This window comes from Aptenodytes patagonicus, chromosome 1 (genome assembly GCF_965638725.1).
Source record: "Aptenodytes patagonicus chromosome 1, bAptPat1.pri.cur, whole genome shotgun sequence".
In the NCBI taxonomy this organism is placed as follows: Eukaryota; Metazoa; Chordata; class Aves; order Sphenisciformes; family Spheniscidae; genus Aptenodytes; species Aptenodytes patagonicus.
In genome coordinates this window covers 162,934,327-162,955,397 of record NC_134949.1, presented here as the reverse complement: position 1 = coordinate 162,955,397, position 21,071 = coordinate 162,934,327, and the positions used below count along the sequence as shown (strand labels likewise).

The 21,071-nt window shown below is 44.6% G+C and overlaps 1 protein-coding gene across 3 annotated transcripts in view; it reads right to left on the bottom strand.

The window, feature by feature from the left end:
* The window catches only part of EFNB2 (ephrin B2), a 45,962-nt gene extending 26,196 nt beyond the window's left edge, over positions 1 to 19,766 (bottom strand). For all 3 annotated transcript variants that reach the window (XR_012997269.1, XR_012997270.1, XM_076361240.1), the window contains exon 1: positions 18,646 to 19,766. Coding sequence is in view for 1 of the 3 variants with exons in the window: in XM_076361240.1 (XP_076217355.1) it covers positions 18,646 to 18,773 (128 nt within the window). In the remaining 2 variants the exon portion in view is untranslated. The remainder of the gene's footprint in view (positions 1 to 18,645) is intronic.
* Positions 19,767 to 21,071: the final 1,305 nt, after the last annotated feature.

Sequence of the window (21,071 nt, the reverse complement as noted above, 5' to 3'; positions counted from 1 at the left end):
TCCAATTTACTTTCCTTATTTTCTTACAACAGTAAAGCACAAATATGGATGGAGAGAATAAAAAAGTTTCACATCATGCATTTCAGTTCAACCACAAAACTTACAGTGGCTGATTAGTAGCAGGCATAATTATTATCCCTGCATTTGTGTAATACTTTTGCTACTGTATTTTCATGAAGACTTTAAATAAATCATTTGCTGGGTACTAAGCATTTTCTGAAGCTATTTATTAAATGTCAGTAGGATTAAGACTACTGTTTTATAATCCTATTTTTGAAAACCTTGTATCTGGGGGAAAAAAAAAAAAAAGGGCAATGTACTGATCAGCCTTGGTAGAGGTTAACAAAAACTTCCGGATTAATCCTGAATCTTTATTTCTGCAAGTGCTGATGTAGCCTTAAGCATTCTGGGGTAGCATCAACACTTAGGAAATGCTTGCAGGATGCATCTGTAAAAATAAAGTTAATAAACTGGCTTTAAAAGTCTGATCAGAATGTGCCTTCAACTAATTAAAAAACTTTTTTTTTTCCCCAAACAGAAATATAATAAAGACGGAGCAAGAGGTTTTCAGAATCCTGTGACTGATCCCGAGGAGGCTGCGTTGGTTGCTTGGGACAGTGACACGCTCTTTGAGCAGTCGGGATAGCGACAGCACTGGAACCATCGCTTTCCGTAAAAAGCTAACTGTCTAACTTTCTGCTTCAGCTCTAAATGTTCTTTACTGGGAAACCTACATACCAATATAGGCCCCTGTACCCCAACAGAAACTTTGGAGAAAAGCTTAGCGAGTTTCACGACTCATTTCTGTCAGCAGTCAGATATAGTGAGACTAGAGCATTCAAAGAATCTTGCCCACAATTAACAAGACTAGTGCTTACTGTGAGAAGCACAGAAAAGTGTATTAAGTACAGTAAAAGCTGTATGATGAAATTCATGCACTGTCTGGCACTTTCGGATACAGAGGGCATTTTTACTGTCAGCCCAAAATTGGTGTATTGTAGGTGACATTTGACATCTGTGCAAAGCCCATGGATGTGAATCCCTCCCACGCGTCCAACTAGTCATGCAGCTTATCAAATAACAGCAACATGCAGGGTTCCCAAACCTTTTTAAAAGTAAGTATTAGACCAAAAATTCACATGACACATGAACAGAAAACAGGAACAGAGTAGTCCGTTCCCCACTCCCACCAACGTCACAATAATTTTCTGTACTAGGCTTATTTTAAGGCCCAGCAGTTCCTGGCACTAATGTACCCTTACTGGTCAAAGTCCTAGAGAAGTTAAATTTTTGAAATTTTACAAAAAATGAAATTTATATTATGCACAGTTTCCAACTAATTTCTTAAGAATCTACTTCTTGTTTAGAGAAACTTAGCACATTCAATCATATTAAATTATAAAGGAGTTTTCCTTAATGATAACCACTCAAACCTGCCTAATTTCATAATAGTTAATTCTCAAAAAAAATAGAACTTTACCCGTCAGCACTCTCTTTCACTGAGAATATTCTACTATTCCTTACTACACAGACATTTCTGAAAGTGTAAAATTATCAACAGATAAAAGTCTTAGAGAAATAAATTCTTAAAGATATTTTGTTAATCAATATTGACTGATGTAACAAATGTGTTGTCATGCTTTTCCCAACTTGCAAAACTATATATACACATGTACTATAAATATATACATGCACACTTAGCTTTAACCATATCCCAGTAATTATAAAATAAATGCAATTTTAGAAAGCGTGTTAGTACTTGTTACGAGTCTTGTATATTTAACTGGGGAAACAGTGCCAAATTTCTGTGCTTTAATACCTTACCTGAACTAATTGGTGTAGGCAGTTAGCTTTAAATTATTGTAACAAAAATAACCCTAAAAATGCGAACAATCAAGACGCTTCTTAAAATGCAGCCTGAAACCTTCTGTTGGGGAATCCTATCCACTTAACTTTATGAAGTTTAACTACCAGCCTGACTATAAAGTTATTCATTGAAAAGTTTTATTAAGGAAATGTCATGAATACTAATAACACAGTATGTTAGTCCGTTACTTGTACAAGTGCAAACTGAAACAGAATACGGAATAGCATTCCACATACAAGTCCTTACTGTTTAAAAAGAATGGTTATTAAATAGTACATGTATTCATCATCTGGCTTTTGAGAAAATAACAACATTCATCTTTGGAATATCATTTTGTCCACAGGAGAAATATTTAAGCAAGGCAAAAGTCCAACCAGCTTGATGCAAAGCAAATAAAAGTTCCAGGAAAAGGTCCTAGTGATTTCAGCAGCAGTGGGCTAATCACAGCCTGCTGAACGAGATGAAAACCAGTTTACTGATTCCCAAAGACTTTGAACTGAATAAAATCCAAAAACATAGACCAGAGCTCTCTGTAAGAGTGCTTTGCTCCACACAGAGCTTTCACATCAGTTTCTGTCATATTCAACATCATATACAAAGATATGCCATGTGGCTATAAGGTACACACCCAGCTGTAAACCTGAAATGCTTTTTTGCAGAAGCAGTGATTTTATAGGTCGGATCTCACTCCAGTTTAAATGTATTAAGTGAACGTGAATTCAATGAGAAGAGGATCCGTAACTGCTGTGGAACAGACAGAAAAACAAGTTTCATCAAAAAAGATTAATGTGGAGTCTCTGTCTCAAAATGGGTACGGAATTTGGTTAAAAAGAAAGGCACTACTCTTACGTGAAGTCTCTGAAAGAAAAATTACCATAGTTTGACACAGCAAGACGACAGACTGACTTTATACACAGACTAGCAAATGAAACGTTGAAAACAAAGAAGTACAGCACTTCATATTATTAAAATTCTTTTAAGTGAATTTTGGAAGCTACTTTTCTTTGCCAGTGCAGCATTATTAAATTATTTTAATCCTGTAACAAAGTTTTACAGAACATACTAAATAGGCATGTTTTTGAATTTAAATAAAATTCAAGAAGTTTAATCTGCTGACCTTTATTTATATGTAACTTTTTTCCACGCAGTTAATGAAACTATTCATGTAAGCAATGGTTACTTGCATTAATAGGACTTGCAGGCTAGAAACTAAATGGAATTCAGACAAGTAAATAAACAAATATATTCACGCTCATCCCTTAAGATCTTTGATGGTAAGTACCACATTATACAAAGCCAGATTACAAAATACCGTAACACAAGTTTCTAAGGCTGCAGCTGTTGTATTTCTCACTTCCACTGGAAGGGAAGAACCTCTTTTTGGGGCTCGGGCTCTCCTGCAATAAAACCTGCAGCAAGCCCATAAATGCTCTGAAACAGCCCCCTGAAACTGTAGCTAATCTCCAACCCGGGGTTCATGGTACCTCCTTGTCCTCCCCCTTCCTCACCTCCAAAGGAGCCCATCTTCTTTCAGACTACCCGGGGGAAATGCTTGCAGTGCACTGAAAAAGGGAATGGTCAAGGGTTTACTTTGTTTTAATCACCACCCTGGATACAAAATGGTAGTGTTGCCACCATTTTATGTGTCTGAAGTAGCCATGCAAATGGACGCCATTCTTGGTGCCTTTTCCTGGACCTATTCTTATTGAAATCAGTTGCAAAACTTCCATTGACTGCAGTAGGGCAAGACAATGCAATATGTTTACAACTGAAATCTTAATAACCTACACAAGAATGATTCTGCAGCATTATTGTGTTTCCTCAAAAATTTAAGTGGACAGGGAACGAGGAGCATGTATGAAATTTTAGCTGTTTCATTCATCGATTCATCGCACTACCTTTTGCGAAATACTAGAGGAAAGCATTTAAAATACAACAAAGGATTTCTAATAGGCATAAAATAAGGATGGGCTGAGAGTGCATACACTTCTCCACAAAGAAAACATTTTTTTGCAGGGACCTGCAGGATTTGACAGTCAAATTGTACCATCACACCACAGTCCTAAAGGCACAGAGCTTCCACCATATAGAGAGACCCACAGACACCATGCCTCTTCAAACATGTCAGAAAATGCCGAGACCGGTCTCCTAGAAAGATGGATCATGAGTTTCCTTCACCAACTCGTGTGACTATTGCTGTTGCAAAGATACGGACACTCACTTCTTCGCTCCATTCAGCTTAGGACGGTCACAAGTCTAAAGGTGCCTTACACTTGAGAGAGCACAAAACCTGCAGCTAAGACGTGATATTTGGCAAGAACCATACCCCTTTCACCCTTCACGTATACGGAAGGTCACCTGCAACCCAGCACCAAACACATCTTATTGGAGACACTCTCTCGAAGAGAAAATTTGGTTCCTTAAAAGCAGTGATGTATGAGGTTACGGGTGTGATCTCATTCCGTGGAAAAAGTAAATAAGCCAAAGGAGGTGCTGCAGACTCTCCTTCGGGGCTACCCCAATCCTGGGCTCCGGCAGAGGTAGCTGACTCTGCAATTCCTGTCCAGGGGATCGTAGCATCTCGGTGTGACCATGGACTCGGGGGCGCCGGGAGCCCCCTCTCCCCAGCCCATTCCGCTGAGCAGAGGCAGCGCCCTGTCTTCAGCCCCCTGGCGCGCAGCTGCCAGAAGGGTTTTGCTGTAAGACAGCGTATCTGTTTCAACTGGACGCCATCTCCGCCTGCAAGAGATGGTTTAGTTTTGCTGGAAAGCTGCCCTTTCCCTCGCTGCTTGGCTCTCACTTGCAGAGCAAAGCAAAAAACCCGCTTACATAACGAAAACCTTCAGACCAACTTGTGCTTTACCCCTCCGTCCCCAGCGTAAATCCAGGGTGCGAAAATGGATGCGCGGTTTTCCTCCCGTAAAAGGGAAGCACGTTTTCCTCTACCTTAAAAAAAAAACCTCTGAGAGCAAACACCTATCTGTTTGTCTTTTCCTCTACAATGGGAAACAAGATCTGGGCTTTTTGCACAAGAACGTGCAGCCTGGCTTAGACCATTTACCACTTGAAATGCTGAAAAGATGTACGATTCGATTTTTTACCAAGGTTGACAAAGGAATTTTTTTTTAAAAATAAAGATTTTATATTCAGTTTTCATACATGACCTCCACATAAAGCACTATTAATAGCAATTAACTTTTTGTATTATTGTGCAGAAAGCAATTACTGCTCTGCTAGAAGTACTTAAAGCACTAGAGAATTCTGATCCATTTACAAAATCAATTCTGGTTACCACAAAAGAACCGCTAATGTGCTTCAGGACAGTCTCCTAACTAGGGGGAAGAAAAAAAAAAAAAAGGATGGATATGACCAGTGTTCTATTTTAAAGTGTATTATATTAACATTTCATCAGCATTTACAGAAATATGAACCCTCACAACAGTGCTGGACTTACTCAGCTTCATCAAACAGGGAATCACTCCTCAAATCGTTGCGCGCTCTCTCTCTCTCTCTCTCATGCACAAGCATGGAAACACACAGAGGCACATTCTCCTTTTTACTGCATTTCAGCAGAAACACGCTTTCTACACAGAGTTTAAAAACTGCAAGTGGCTGCAGTGGAGAGCAGCAGCCAATCTGTATGAATGGCTTATTCTGAGGAATTTCTGAAAGAGAAAACACTCAGTAGGTGCATTGTAATTAGTTGCTCTTTCTAGTTACCTCTTGACAAATGATGCATGCGGGTCTGGATGAGAGCCCAACTCTTGACCCATGCCACCACTACACACTTTAGTACTTCAAGCAGAAACCCCCAGCCTCAGCATTCTTTTCATTTTGGTTTTGCAGAAACGCGGTGCTGGTAATGCACAACATGAGAACCAGACATGATTAGCAAAGTTGGAATTCTTTCAGAAGTGCTTTGTATAGCTATGTCCTAAATATATCTGAGGATATAAGCTTCCTGCCTTCGATTCCTTCCAAATATGTAGCATGTTTCAGGACTGGGTTAAAGGACAGAACATGGAAATACACACAGCAAACATTGTTCCCACAATGCTTAACGATATGCTTTGGCGACATTTGTAAGCCTTTCAAACAGAAGATATTCATGCGAACATTATCTTAAATACAGGAGATTATAAGCCTATTGAGAAATGCAACTTTTGCCACAAAAAATACCCTTAAAAATAAACATTTTTTGGATAGCACTTTACTGCCCCCTTTTGCACTTTAACATTAGAACAGGTTTCAACACGAACATACGCCTGAGAAACACTGTGAATATATGGGGTAAGACGACAGGGCATCATGTTTAGACACTAGTAGACTATCAGGCACTGCTTTGGGGACATCTTCCACTTGCCTGCACTGTAAACAAATGAAACATCTAGCTTTCGTTGTCCCTAATCTTCCATGGAAGAGTTCAGTAACGATGGTTTAAATTACCATTTTCCATTTTAATCTGCATGTATATGGGCAACTGGGAAAGAAGGGGATATTGCTCATTAACACTAGTTGCCTCTCTAGCACAATTTTCTAAAGCAAAGATCATCTGCAACTTGAATCTGGTTTTATTCATCAGGAAGAAAAGAATGACAAAGGGCTTTCCAGTCTGAGGCCATTCATGTGTTAGCAATCCCTTAACTGAAAGGATGGGTGTATCCTTCAGAAGAAAACTTCACAAACTGGCAGGCAAGAGTATTTTCATGAAAGGTGCAGACAAGAAGCCTAGACATTCAAATACCCTGCAAGCCTACAGGCATAAACCCGTTCTGCAACTCCGCACTGCAATTACAGTCAGTACAGAATCCATGTATGTCTGTGTGTGTCCACATAAATCTACAAAAGGTAATAAATCTATAGTCTAGTGGCCAGTTATTTACAAAATACTAATTCATTATGACAGCGCCAGAGGGGGACCCGTCCTGCCCCAACCCTCAGCTTCCATTTGACAAAGTCCATGTGCTTTCGTGTACGCTTATATTTAAACTTAATCCATTTTCCTCTGTCATCCTACAATTACAATACAAGTCACAAAAATATTAAATTTCACTGCCTACAGCATTGCACAATTGAACCATTACTGTAATGAAAACTGACTCCCTTTGATATTAACACTGGTGTTTTCTCTCATTTGCTAGCCATGAAATACAGGAAGAGACCAGTGTTGTTTTAATTAAAGAATTGTTGTTCAAAATATGCTACTGGGAATATAAAAGTAGTTCTTTGCTCTCGCAGCAAAGATAATCAGGTATTTATATGGTTTGGATTTTTGAAAAAAAGAAAAATTAAAAAAATCTGTGCCATGAATTCAGCGTAACACAAAACCACTGCTCTACTTGACTTGTGCTCGCAGAGGCAGGGTGTGCCAAACCCAAGAAAGATGGCGCTTTGTTGAAAAGATGCAGAGCAGTAGTTAGCATGGAACGGAAAATCAAACCAAACCATGTGTGCTTCTTGCACAAGTCACTAAAGTCTTTGCTTTTAGAAAGCTAACAGAGAGCAGCTGGCATTTGCCAAGGAACTACTTTTCAAAAAGGGCACTGTAAATCACAAGAAACAATAAAACCAGATTGTTCTATTGCTGTGCTATTCTGTGCTCTTCTCTGCTGTTCCTATTACAGAAACAAATCTTATGTCAGCCACAATACAAGGATACCAACCAAAGTTTGCAGTCTTCCTTCTCTTAACTACAATTTGTTTGCACCTGTACAGTCTTGTTCCAAGACATGCTCCAAGCAAAGTCTATAAAAGAGGGTGGGGACTGTCTTGTTACTTGATGAGACATTAATAATCGGTGATTATATCTCAAATTCAAAGAAAAAATTTCAGCTGCTTTGCAGTTGTTAGAAAATATATTATAGCATACCATTTGCCTGCATAAGTAAACACTGGAAGTAGAACAAGCTGTTAACTCACAACTTTCAGGAAAAGTTATGCCAAATCAATAACAGCATTGTATGACAAACCAAACCTATTTTGGCAAATCATTGTTTTGCAAAGATTTTCAGAATCCAGTTACAACTCTCTATCACTCCTATACCACATCCTTTTTCTCTTTATATTAAAGAGACAGTTTTCAGATGGGAGAAAATGACCTTGAGCAAAAAGCCAAATGGGAGATCTACAATCAGTCTGCACTTGCATCTTACGTTAAACCCAAGATTCAGCCACTCACAAGCGTAGAGATCCTATGTTCTTACATTAAATACAAACTTTTCCAAAGTTTGGCTGACTTTCAGAAGCAGAATAAAACCGGGTGGCCACTGCCACCTCCAAGGCAGTAGTAATATTTGACCTACCGAGAACCAGCTTTTGGCCCGCTGCAGTTCTGAGCCTCTCAAATTAATCTAACTGACACTGGAGTAGTTTAAAACCCCTGTAAAGGTCCAGAAGTGTATTCATCACTAGACTGGACATCCCTGCCCCGGGCGGAAGAGTCCATCAGAGGGGTTCAGCAGATGGCCAGGGACAGCGAGAGCTCCAGCCACTCCATTTCAACCCACTGCCCCACGCCTGCAAGAGCATGGGCACGTTGTTCAGCCTCTACCACGGGCAGGCTCAGCCTGTGCACTTGCTGCAAACTGGGTTATCTCTCAGGGGGGTGACCTGGGCTCTTGGGAACAGCCGGGCCGCTCTCAGCAATCAGTCGTCAGTGGAAATGTGCTGCTGGCATTACACCGAACTGCAAGCAAAAGCACAGAAAACTTGGTACCAGCAGAGCTATCGGTGCAGCCAGACCTCCAGGAGCAAAGCTGATGGACCTGCTCAAGCTGTCCCAGCCGGCACAACCATCACCACCGGCACGGCTACGCTGGCTACTGGCAAGCTACACAAAAATTAAGACTCGTTCCAAGCGCAGACAGGGCCGTAGCTTTTGACATCATTTTGTGATACAAAAAAAAAAATGTAATGAAGCTTCAGAGAGATCTGTATTTGTCCAACCCCAAAAAACGTTTTCACTCTGGCCTTGGTTCAAGACAGCTCATGCTTAAATTTGTCCCACTTCAGCAAAAATATTCAGCATTCAGCACACGCGTAACATGAGCTTTTCTGAATAAGGACAGTTTCCTGAGTCAGGCCCAAGGAGCACAGAGCAGTCATGGTCGCCTTGCTGTCACACACCAATCCACAGAATGGAAAAGACCACAATAAGCAATAAATTTATGAAGATGCGGCTTTTGTTTTTCTTCAAAAAGTGCCTGAAAACTGTCTGATGAAAAGTAGAGGGAACAATGATTACCACTAAAAATCGTCTCTTAAAATATTTATCACACAGACTAGTAATCTTGCCTGCCAACGTGGCCTTCCCTGTTCAGCTAATCTGTATAGCTTGGAAATACCTTGGAAAAAGAAACCCCCAAAAAACCTAAAGGTCAAGTGCTGTGCAGTGATTAAGCTAGACAGCTTCTGAACTAAACTGAAATTAATTAAACATGAAGAAAGCAACTGAAGTGTGGACAGTGAACGCTATGGGACTGCAAATCCTCAAAAGGAGTCAAGACGTTCCCAACTCCAAATTTACACTTTTATCCAGTCAGGTAGAGAAACCAACTGCTGCTCAGGCAGTGGGTAAGCAGATGGCAAGCACCAGCAAAAATGAAAATGTGAAACGATGCACCACTCGAAGAGTCAGAAGTGCAGTTATGTGTGCTTTCACCAGTGCTCGCTGCATAGGTTCCTTAAACAAACTGCTTCAAACTTGCAGAACATCAAAAGCCAGATGGGCCTTCCTGAATGAATCCACAGGCAAGGAGCCAGGATTCCCGTTTGCTGCAGAAATAGGCCTGGACTTGATTTGAGTCTTCTCAGCTCTGACAGGCTGGAGTCTGGCAGAACTCCCAATCCAAAATAAAATAGCATTCAATTGCAACTGGGCTTTAACTAATAATAATAATAAATTTTAAATCCCTCTTATTAGCTTTAACATGCACTTCCCTTTACAGTGCATTGCTCACCTTTCCCACCACTGTTCTTTGGTTTGCGTACCTACATAAAGGCACTATTCAAACAAAAGCTAACCAAACAGTGAGAAGTAATTTGCAGCATCACAGATTTTTCAGACTAATGTATCATTCCACCATCTAACCTATCCTCCTGTGCAAGTAAGACAAGCCATATAATTTCTCATTTTCTACTGACACATGTAAAACTTGATTATTCTTTCAAGTGTACACAGCTCTGAATCCTACTAAATAAAGTTAAATCCTATTTTAGCCATTAACCACAAGACATTTAAAAAGAACTCTATAGGTAGAAAAACCCTTCTTATAGTTATGTATATGCCATACATCAGGAATGATTCACCTAGCAACATAATCCTCTACCAGCCTTTATCTTTTTTGGCTTGGAACCTACGTTTAAAACCAGAAGAAAGCATAGACTATTACATCAAAGTTTAAATCAGCTGCATCATAATTACCATGCTGATACCGCAATAAACACTGGGTGTTGGCTGGCCAGGATTGCCAAAAAAGATAGAGGTCCTGCCCTTATTCACTGTCTTTGACAATGTATATAATCACATCAAAGGAAAGCTCTCTGCATCACAGTTAACAGAAAAAAAAAGAATCTAGATGTTCTCCTTCCTCAAGTAAAATGACAGATTTTGTTCATTATAAGAATATTAAAATTTTGCCTATAATGAAAAAACTATTATAATGTAAAGCCCTTGCAGGCTAATGTAATATTCACTGAAATCACTGGAGGTATTTTCATGGAGTTGAACAGGAGCTAGACAGAAGCCTTGAACATGTTTATCTACTTGCAGCTAGAAATATAAAATACTAAATGACATTTTCGAACATGGAATTTAAAATTATCTATTGTAATTCTGCATTTAAGTCTGCTTGAAGACTTTTGAAAATCAGGCTAAGATTAAACATGGATTTAAAAGCACAAGACAATAACAAAAATTACCAAATAATTCAAAGTTATGCTGAAGACACTTCTAGTTCAGGGAACTCGTGTGCGTATGCCTTCTAGCTTCAGTTTTGCAGATCTATCTGTCCTTGAGGGCGGAGGAGCAACGGCCAAACTGTTTTCTGTTCTGCCATTTTGTTTTCATACTTGGCTTTCAGAAACATACTGAGGGCAATGTGCTTGTTTTCTCAAAGCCTCTCCACCGTTTTCTGTTTGGGTTTGGTGGGATTTTTTTTTCCAATTAGGGAACAGCAGCGCAAATCGCAAAACCTCTGTGTTTTAAGTACATCTTCGAGTAAATGTATGGCGGTGAAAACTGTTTCAGGAGAGTGGAACCTGCAGAGGATTCTGCGCGGGAACAGGGGGACCTGGCGTGCGCTGCCCAGGATGCGCTCCATAAAGAATTACCCACTCCTTTCCGTGCCCTGCCAAACCTACCGAGCCTTATCTGGTACATTTCTGAAATGTGACATGACAGGCAGGTTCGAAAGCTAAACGTTGGATAATGGTGGGCAAACAAAGGACATCGGTTTTTGCATTATTTCTTTAATTACTTTAACCCTTGTTCGAACAGAAAGCATAAGGCCAGAGTAATTCAGCTTCTCTCTTTGTCATTTGCCTGCCATAAATATGCACCAGTCTGCATTTGAAAAGCTGAAGGAGGCCGCAAGCTTGCTGGACATTTATCATGCTCTGTTCCCCGTTAACAAGCAAATACTTTAGTTGAATGGCCCATTAGCAATCATTGTCAAATGCAGAATGCAAGGTGCTTGGATGTGACCGGCCTGTAAATTAGATGAGGGTGCCCCTGCGCTTTGGAGAATTTCAGCAAATGAATTGGATCTTTTGATATAGATTTGTGAAGGTTAAGCTGCAAGAGAGGAAACGTATCTGAGCTCTTCAGGCCCCGTATATTCTGCCAATCTGTTCAGCTCCCTACATGCACTTGTTTATTTTTCGTTTGTTAAATCACATCAGCATCAGCAGCTTGACAGTTTTGGTTCTGGAGTTCCCTTTTCAGTCAGACTTGTGAAGCTTTCCAGCTTACTATGGGGTAGGATAAGAATGATAAATTCAAGCATGCGATTAACATCTTTATAAAAAACCCAGAAAATGAAAAAAAAAAAAACCCAACTTAAAAAGTGTCCGAGCCACTGCCAAACAAACAGCATGAATTCCATTTTGCCGAGCTCATCCCAGGCTCATTCCCACTAAAGAAAGACACAACTGTTATTGTAGGCTTCGGTATTTTTTCCCCTTATGTCTAGACTCTGACTAACAAATGCAGAGTGCTTTCTCTCCCCCCTTAGCAGACAAATGAGCAGGCAATAAAGTAAGTATTTCTCGTTTGAATCATAGCCCTGATTTGCAATGTAATGCTGACTTTAAGTTGTGGGTGTTTACGGTTGTCAGTTGGATAGAAAAGCAAGTCTCAACTATTTAGAAGGCTCTTTAAGAGAAAAGGCAAGAAGAAAAAAATCCAAGTAGCTGCACTAGAAGAGATACTTTACTACCTTTACAGCTGCAGATCGCTTAAAATAAACGACAAAACAATGGCTAAATTGTCTGCCGGCTGAACTCGTAACGGGCTGACAGCAAACTCATCCCCGTGATTTTAAGTTGGGGCGGGGGGCGGGGGGCTAGGCAGATGCTTATCTCATTCATCTCTAGATTTCAGCCTGCCTTTCGGAAATAAATACCACCTAGAGACTAAGCCAGATCAATTTGGTTATCTGCAGCTTCACTGGTAAATAGGAACGGATGCTGGTTTGTTTGTGGTTTTTTCTTTCTTTTACATTTTTGCAGGACGGGAAACACAAGAGATGCTGAAGTATCACCTGGCCAAGGCACAGACAATGCAGCGTGCTTATCTTTGCTGCTCCCATGGAGTGCGAGATGGAGACCGCGGCCTGAAACACAGCTGAAATCTTTCAAAAGGCCTCTGTTTTCTTTGCAGATAACCCCAGTCCTACCTATCCCCTCTGCTCTCTGTTCCTTGCCAGCATGCTCCTGCCCGAAGCCCAAATAGATTAAGGCAACAAACCCCAAGTGCAGCTAATTCTTCAGAAAGACTGCTGCTAGGGCAGGAGTTAAAAAGGAAAATCTTCCACACCTAACAATTGCAGCCATCTCAAGTCTTAATCGGTCCCCGTCTCGGCAGAAAGCAGTAAATGAAATCTATCTTTACCATATTATACGCCACCAATGAGCAAGAACTGAGCAGCTTTTCTTTACTGCTTTAACCATCCCAAGCCACAAGTAGGCCTTTCATACTTTCTAATCCCGGCCCCCAAGTTTTGTGCAGTTCTCACATAATACCTTACAGCCCGGAGCAAGGCCCTTAGTTTCTAACACCCCTTTCAGAGACGTGTCATTTCTAACATCAAGCTAATCTATATGTTGCCATGGCATCACCCTTTATCTGCCTTTACATCTTATGAACTGCATGGATTTACCACATTATTTTTATCTGAAAGACAGAAAATGGTGGTTTTATTGCCATACAATCAGATTACTGCTGCTAGTTTCTCTATGCCTTTTTACCATACTTCAATCAAAAGGGATCAGTTTCTTTATACTCTGCCCTTGATTTACATTACATCTGTAAAGACCGAGTCTGGGTTGTAATCCCCTTATTAACTATGACCAGGGTTGATTTGCCTAAAAATAAAAGCAAATTGTGTCAGACCTTTTCACTTTGTTTTTGATTCGGAACTACAAAATGGATTACTAAAGAAATCTTCAGAGTTCACACGGCTGGTATAGTACTGAATTTAAAATGAGAATTAAACAAGTTAAACATGGGAGCTGTGTCAACGGTTTACATTTTCCATCATGGGAGAACGGCTGAACTGCGTTTGTCTTTGTGTTCTCTGGCTTTAAAGAGACAATGAAGCCACAGGAGTTTTTCCAAGCTCTTCTAACACTGTCCATTTGCCATCCTCCCTTCCTCTGCTTTTCATGCAACTCCCCCCCAAACTCTTCTCCCTTGCCGCTCCCTCCCCACCCCCCAAAAATAACCCCTCCCCTCACCCAAGACAACAGTGTTCTGGTTAAAAGTCCATATTCCGTGGCACTGCATATTTTAATCAAAATATTTCAAGCAGTTTAACATTCCTATTTAAGTTTCCACAACGCCTTACAAAGAATGAGCTCATAAGCAAATCCATGTAGATGTATGATAAATGACCAGAAAAACAGGTTTCTTTCTGTCAGCAGCCGAGGCAGGCAGACATTAGGCACACATGAATAACATTTTAATCACTATTTTTTTTTTCCCCAGAAGAACACTTTCTTCTCATGTGCAACAAGCAATCTCAAGTACCGCAGGTTGCACGACACATGAAGAGCAGGTCCTCCAAAAAAAAAGCCCCAAAAGCAACCCTGGCTCTGGCTGCTGGGCAGGGCTGGAAGGCCTGTCTTTGCCAGCGTCTCACTGCAGTCACCTCAGGTCCTCCGCCGACTTCCCACTGCAGGAACCTTGGCCGAATTTGAGACGATCGAGTGCCACACCTAAAGCAATGTGATCTCCTCACGATAAAACAGGGAAGGGGACAAAAAAAAAAAAGGGGGGGGGGGAAGGGGGAGGGAGGCATTCTTGTGTGTGGGAAGAGGGAGAACTTAAAGTGATTTTAGCTTGACTTTTAGTCACTGCCTTTCTAAAGGCAATTACTTCATTAAACGAAGTGAAATAACGTAGCACAGCTTACAGATAACATGCTTTAAGATAATGACTATAACTAATACAGCAATTACACGCCACGTATAAAAGGCTGGGGAAAACAACCAGCTCAAGAATTCGGCCTTCAGTTTGTTCTGAATTCATCTTGCTAGTTCACTTGCGCTTCGGAGACCTGGCTACGAATGCCAGAGATATCAAACGGACTGGAAGCCACCACTCACTCCTTGTATTAGCACGCCAAGTGTCAACAGCTATGTTTTGGGTACAATTTAGGAGCATGCGTTTAAATCATTTTAACCTTCCGCTCCTGTTTCTTCAGCTTGAAGCTGTGATTGCTGAGGTTAGAAAGTGCGGTCCCATGACACAGGGCTCCCAGATAAATTCTTGTCTAGCTGAGAGGCTCCCAAACATGTTGTGAGATATCGTTTTAGCAAGCTCTTTGTGCTCCGGCTGGCTCGCCTGTCCTGTGAAACAACGGCTGTCCATTACCTACAGTTTATCATCCTGACAAAATGTGAGGAATGTGGATGTGAAAGCACTAACAATTCCACCCCTGGTGCTTTCTCCTTTTTTCCTCTCTATATTAAAACCGACAAGATTAACCCAAATGCAGACTGCGGAGCATAGTTCAAGGGGCTATTCAATCGGTAGTGAATGTGCATTTGTTTACCTACAAAAATAAGAATTTCAGATACAATGAGAAGCAGACTAGTCTATGTGCTACTGAATAGACCATTTAACAGGGTCATCAATTGTAGTTTATTTTATCAGTTTCTGACATGTTAGAATCCATTCAAAGACGGGCTGTGAAATATCCCATATATGACGGGTTATCAGAGGGAGAGAAAAACAGCTATATAATCTAACGTAATCAGTGTCAAACCCACCACTTGTGAGGATAACCTTCCACATGTCACTAAGGGGAACCGCTTTGCTCACCGGCCTATGGCACGCAGGGAATAGCGACGCTTAGACATAAGCAACGTTTTTTTGAATGAGATTTCTCTGCCGTTTGACTGAAAGGCGCCCCATAACACTACGTGCTGTCCCCCGTGTCAGAGGCGGTGCTGAGCCCTTGTGAGGTGAAACCGAGGTAATCCGTGCTATCTATATACACTGTTTGTCTTGGCAGAAACAACACAGGCAGAAAGTCCCCCATTAAAAAGTGTCAACAGGAGTTCAGTCTACAGGGTAATTTTTCTCTGTGTTTTCGAGATCACGAGATCTAAGGTTCTTCAGATGAGAAGTCTGTAAAGTCTACCAAAACCATCTGCAACAGTGACTTTTAACCTCCCAAGCAATAAAGTCGCAGGTATAATTTTTTTCTGCACGTCACTGAAAACACACCGCTTGTGATTCAGTCGAGGCAATGAAAGCAGATCTCTAAAAAAGGGGGGGGGGGGAATGGGGGAGGGAGCTCTGCCTTCAAACAGCTACTGCGTGCTCTCCATCCCAGCCACCTGCTAGAAATTACAACCTCTAAACTTCAGTGCTGAACCAGTTCAGTTTATACATTCACCTTAACCTAAAATTTATTATTTCGCACTTTATATTAACCTAACAACTTCTCCCAGCATTTAATTGCCTACCTGTTCAGCAGATTTATGTGTTGAGGCTTTCAATAGAGTTAAATGCACAGCTTCCCTGAATAAATTAACCGGCACCAAAGATAGTTATTATTTCAAACCTAAAAAGGAGCTTTATTATGATACTACGCCAAGATCCATTCAGCAGCTTACTTCTCGGGCTAACATGCAGCTTGAATCCGGAGCGAGGACAACCTCGTCTAAGGAGAAATTACTCCGTATCCTTCAGGCAAACAATTGTGACAAGAATTAGTAAGAAATCCTGCTCAGAGAAGTGGAGCTGTCTCACCGGCAGCAATATCGGTAATGCATTTGTAAGCGTCCTCGAACTACGGGTCTCCAAGTGGCCTATAAATCACTAGCCCCAGCAATTGAAAAGACTAATTTTAATAGTGTACTTCTTCACTGTGGTGATTAAGCCTCAATGAATCACTCAAGAAAACTCAATTACATCAACAGCACAACCTATTTTTAAGCGTGCATTTAAGTTGGAAAAGTAATTAGATATTATCATTAGATCTACCATTAACAACATTCAAACCTTTTTTGTAGTCAAATAGTTTAGAATTAGCCAAATGGAAACACAACTTGTATTTCATAAAGGAAGCATATCCCCAGGCACTGTAAGATGGGCTGAATTCAGCTGCTCGGATACTTTCATTTCACTGATGGCTAATAAAAGCTATCAAGGCAAGTTAAAAAAGCGAAAGCAGGTCGGAGCTGGCAGAGGCGAGGCCAGAGCAGCCGCCTCTTCTGCATTGGAAGAGTGACCTCTGTAGGCATAAACCCATCAAGGGCCGGGGATGCGAAAGCCTTCCCCTTCCTCCAAGGCTGAGCCCAGCCTGTTTTCCACCGGCACAGCAGGCCCACTAATGCAATGCAACGCAACCCCGGCTCGTAGCCTTTGACTTTCGGGAATTCAAAGGGCACGGTAAAGCCCGCTTTATAACCGGCCAGGCCGCTTTACTCTCAGATGTTATGTCGTACCTCTCTTAAGCCAAAGAAAAGCTTTAGCTATGTAGCATCATAAAAGTGCGGAGCCAGAGACTGGAGCTAAACTTCGTTTTATTTTAGCTGGCTTCCCACCTGGTGCATATAGAAAATGATCATTTGTCACGCAATGCTAGGAATAAAAACACTGAACTGAGCAGTCCACCGCATTCCTGTCAGTTTCCTTTTTTTTTTTTTTAAAGAAAGATCAGAAAAAACTTTTCTGTAAAGAAATCTTACGGAGATGCAGCAAATATGTCCATTATTGAAAAATATGGCAGAAATCCGCAGCGAGCTTTTCCTTCAGTGGGAACAACGGTAGGCAATGATGACGGTAACGCAAGAGTACTTGATAAACTTGAGATGCGACTCCCAATTAAAACTTTGAAACCTTCACCAAACTCCTGGGGATCCTGCCACCTACACAGAATTAATCCCTGATCGAGGAAATGCTCCATTCTTCTTGTCTCATCCCCACCTAACATTTCCTCTAAAAAGTCCCCCGGGAAAACAAGACGTGTACTTACGGGACTTAATGGGAAATTCTAAATTCAATTAACCATATGCAATGCATATGGTTTGCTTTTAAGTGTACTAAGTGAATACGTAGCAGGAGTTAAAAAAATATTTTAACCCATTTATGGTGTAAAACTTCCTAAACTCATTACAGACTATTTCTTCCTATCGTGACTTTTGCTTCCTAAAACAGTGGTTTTAATCACAAAAGTTCAAAGGATTTCACAACTGAACAAAGCCAACTTATTTTGCATGTCAAAAATGAAAGGGGACAAAAAGAGAAGTAGAAATAGTTTTTCATCACTGACTCAGATTTCTCTTTAGAAAGACGGCCCACTTTCCAAAAAGTTCCTCTTCCCAATAGCAATAATTTTCTATGTTTAAGTAAAGAAGGTTTTTAAAGGATAAGCTTCTATTTTAAGAGTGTGCTTTGCTAGTGAAGTCCTGGGAACGCGTGTACTTTTTTGCCTGGGTTTGTTAATGAAGACTGACACTAAATGGTTGCGTGATGGGTAATGCTTAGTTCATTACTCACTGACATCTGCCTTGATACCATCAGCTCCACAACCAAATTTAGCCCTGTTATAAGCAGATGTAACTTCGCTGGAGTCAATGGGATGAGTTTGCATCTGCAGACGGAGAAGTTGAAGAGTATCACCCCTTCCTGGCAGCGCAGCGCAGCGCGGCCCGGCGCGGCGGCCTCCGCCGCTGCTCCGGCCCCGGGGAGGCGGCGGCTCCGCAGGAGCGGAGCCCGGACGCCGCCCGCAGGTTTCAGCCTGGTGCCGCCGCCCCGTCCCGTCCCGCCGCGGCTCCCCCTCCCTTCCCTCCCGGGACCCTCCCGCCGGGGGCAAACGGCGGCGGGGCAGCTCCACCGTGACACGGACCACCCGCCCCGGGGGAGGGCCGGATCCTGCTGCCAGCCCAGGCCGAAGTCCTCGGCAGCCGCCGCTCGCGGGGTCCCCCGCCCCGTCCCCGTGGCTCCCGGCGGCCGCGACCGGGCTGCGGCTCCGTCCCCCCCGCGCAGGGCAGCGCCGGCCCCCGGGGGAGGCGGCGAGGGGGGGGGGAGCGGGTTGATAACTTACTTGGGGTTGGAGGAATTCCAATATATGGGGTCTAAAACGATGGACCTCGCCAGCGCAGTTCTGCATAAAACCATCACGACTCCCCAACAGTACTTCCAGGCGGAGGCGTCTCGCCTCCGCGCTGCCATGGTCGCAGGCGGCACCGAGTCCCTCCCCGGAGCCTCGCCAACTCCGCCGTGCGGCTTCCCCGCACCTGAGCGGCAACAGCAGGGTGGGCGCCCGGTATCCCAACAGGCGGGACGATTGGTAGGGAAGAAAGAATTAAAAAAAAAATTAAAAATCACACGCGAAGGGTCGACGATGCACTTGGTGAGAGCCGCAAGCAGATCTACTGAGTCATGTATGCCGCTCGCATGTAGGAAATTCTCCTGCGAGGTAAGATCCAAGCTACCTCCGAAGTAACAACAGCAGTAACAAAAAAAATGCAAACGCCTAGTCCTTCCTCTTACTGGGGGTCTCCTGGCTGCCTTGGAAGATGCCACTCAAACTGCCAACTCCCATTTGGATCCAGTGCGCCATACACGTTCACAGTGTCTAAGGCTCGCGTGAAAAGGAGTAGAAAAAAGGTAAAAGAAAAGAAACGGCGGTAGGAGTAATAAAGGGGTTGGGGGAAAGGGACGCAGCCTCGGCAGGAGGCTCCTCCTGCTTGTCTCTCACTGCTCCCTGCAGTTTGCAATCCGCACAGGCACCAGCCCGGGCTGTTTCGGGGAGCTCGGAAGCAACCGCGAGTCAATAAATCCACTCCGAGAGTCAGCTCCCCCGGTCCCGGGGAGGCGCATCCGCAGGGCTCCGGCTTCCCCGGGGGGCACTGCTGTCCTTGTCGCCGGCGAAGACCCCGGAGCGGAGCAGGGAAAGAAGAGGGCGAAAAAAATAATTTTAAAAAATAAAATAATTAAAAAAACAAAACAAAACGGGGAGGGGGGGGATGTCGCAGCGTCAAAACGTCCCTCTCTCTCCCGTTGCGAGATCCGCAGTGCGCGCCGCGGCGGCAGGAGGAGGAAGAAAGCCGGGCGTGGGACTTGCGCCGCCGCGCAGCCCAGCGCGGAGGAGAAGGAAAGAGGAGCGGCTCCAGCCGCGGCCGTTCGCGCCGCGGCGCCTTCAACCCGCGATACCGCCGCCGCTCCGCTGCCGCCGCTGCGGCGAGTCCCCGGCGCAGGAGCGCGGCCGGCGGCAGCGCACCGCCGTAGCCATATAAGCGCGGCCCCGCCGCCCCGCCGCCGCCGCTCATAGGGCCGCCGCCGGGCCGCCGCGCTGGTTGGGCGCCGCGCGTGTCACTTACCGCCGCCGCCGCCGCGGCGGGCGGGGCCGCGCCGAGCCGAGCCCAGCCGAGCAGGGCCGGCAGGTAACACCCCCCCCGGCTCCCGGCCCCGCCGGCGGCCGCCGGGGCGAGGGAAGAGCCCACTCGCTCTTAGTCACGCCGGGGCTGGGCGGGAGGCGCGGCTGGCCCACGCGGGGCGAAGTCGGGGGAAAAATCAAATGAAATAAAATAAACCCAAAAAACCCTCTTCGCTAAGACTGAGCGTTTTTCAAGTACGCTGCTGTTTAAGGAGCGGGGAGCGGTGGCAGGGCCGGGGGGCGCGGGGCTCCCCCGCACCCTCCCCGCTGCTGCGGGGCGCAGCGCCCGCGGGAGAGCACGGCTGCCGGCGCTCCGCGGCAGCGGCCGCCTCCGCGCCGCCGCGCGGGGAAGGGCCGGCTCTCCGCTGGCGCGGAGCTCCCCGCGCAACTTTCTGCGGGTGCCCCGCCGGGGGAGGGGGGGGCAGGGGGCTCTCCCGCGCCCGATCCCGGGCCGGCCCATCCCACGGGGTCTCTGAGTTTTCGAAGTTTATTTGGTTACGCCACAATTAGCCACGGGCCGTCCCGAAATAAAGAGGAGTTGGACACGCGGAACCCCTTCACAGGGATGCGGAGCGGCGGGTAATCAGGGGCGCTGAGGCCGGGTGCGGGTTCCCTCGCCTTTCCCGGGCGATGGCTCAGCGCCTCTTCCTTCCCTTCCACACTTGGCGGGGGGGGAGAATTTTCGGATCCAGTTCTTTTTCAGACCCCGCGTATCTCGCCGGCACCTGGCCCGTTTATTTCATTTTATTAATTTCTGGCCAGAGGGAGCTAACTGCGGACAGCGCTGGAGGTGCTTACCCGGCGGCTCCGGAGGGACCCCCGGCGGGCGCGGAGGGCGCCGGGGGGTCGCCCCGGGCCCCGCGGGTGCGCCGGACGCCGCGCTCGGGGCCGGGCGCGCCGCGGCTGCCGCGGCACTTCCACGGGGCCACAGCTCCCACTAGCGGCCAGCGCCAGCCCTCCGCGGGTCGGGGGGGGGGGGGGGGGGGGATGTTTGGGGGGAGCGGTCCCCCTCGGCTGTCCCCCCTCCGCGGCTGCCTCGCGTCCTGTCCTGCCCGGCGCCCACGCGGTTCCCCCGCAAAAGCCGCCGGCCG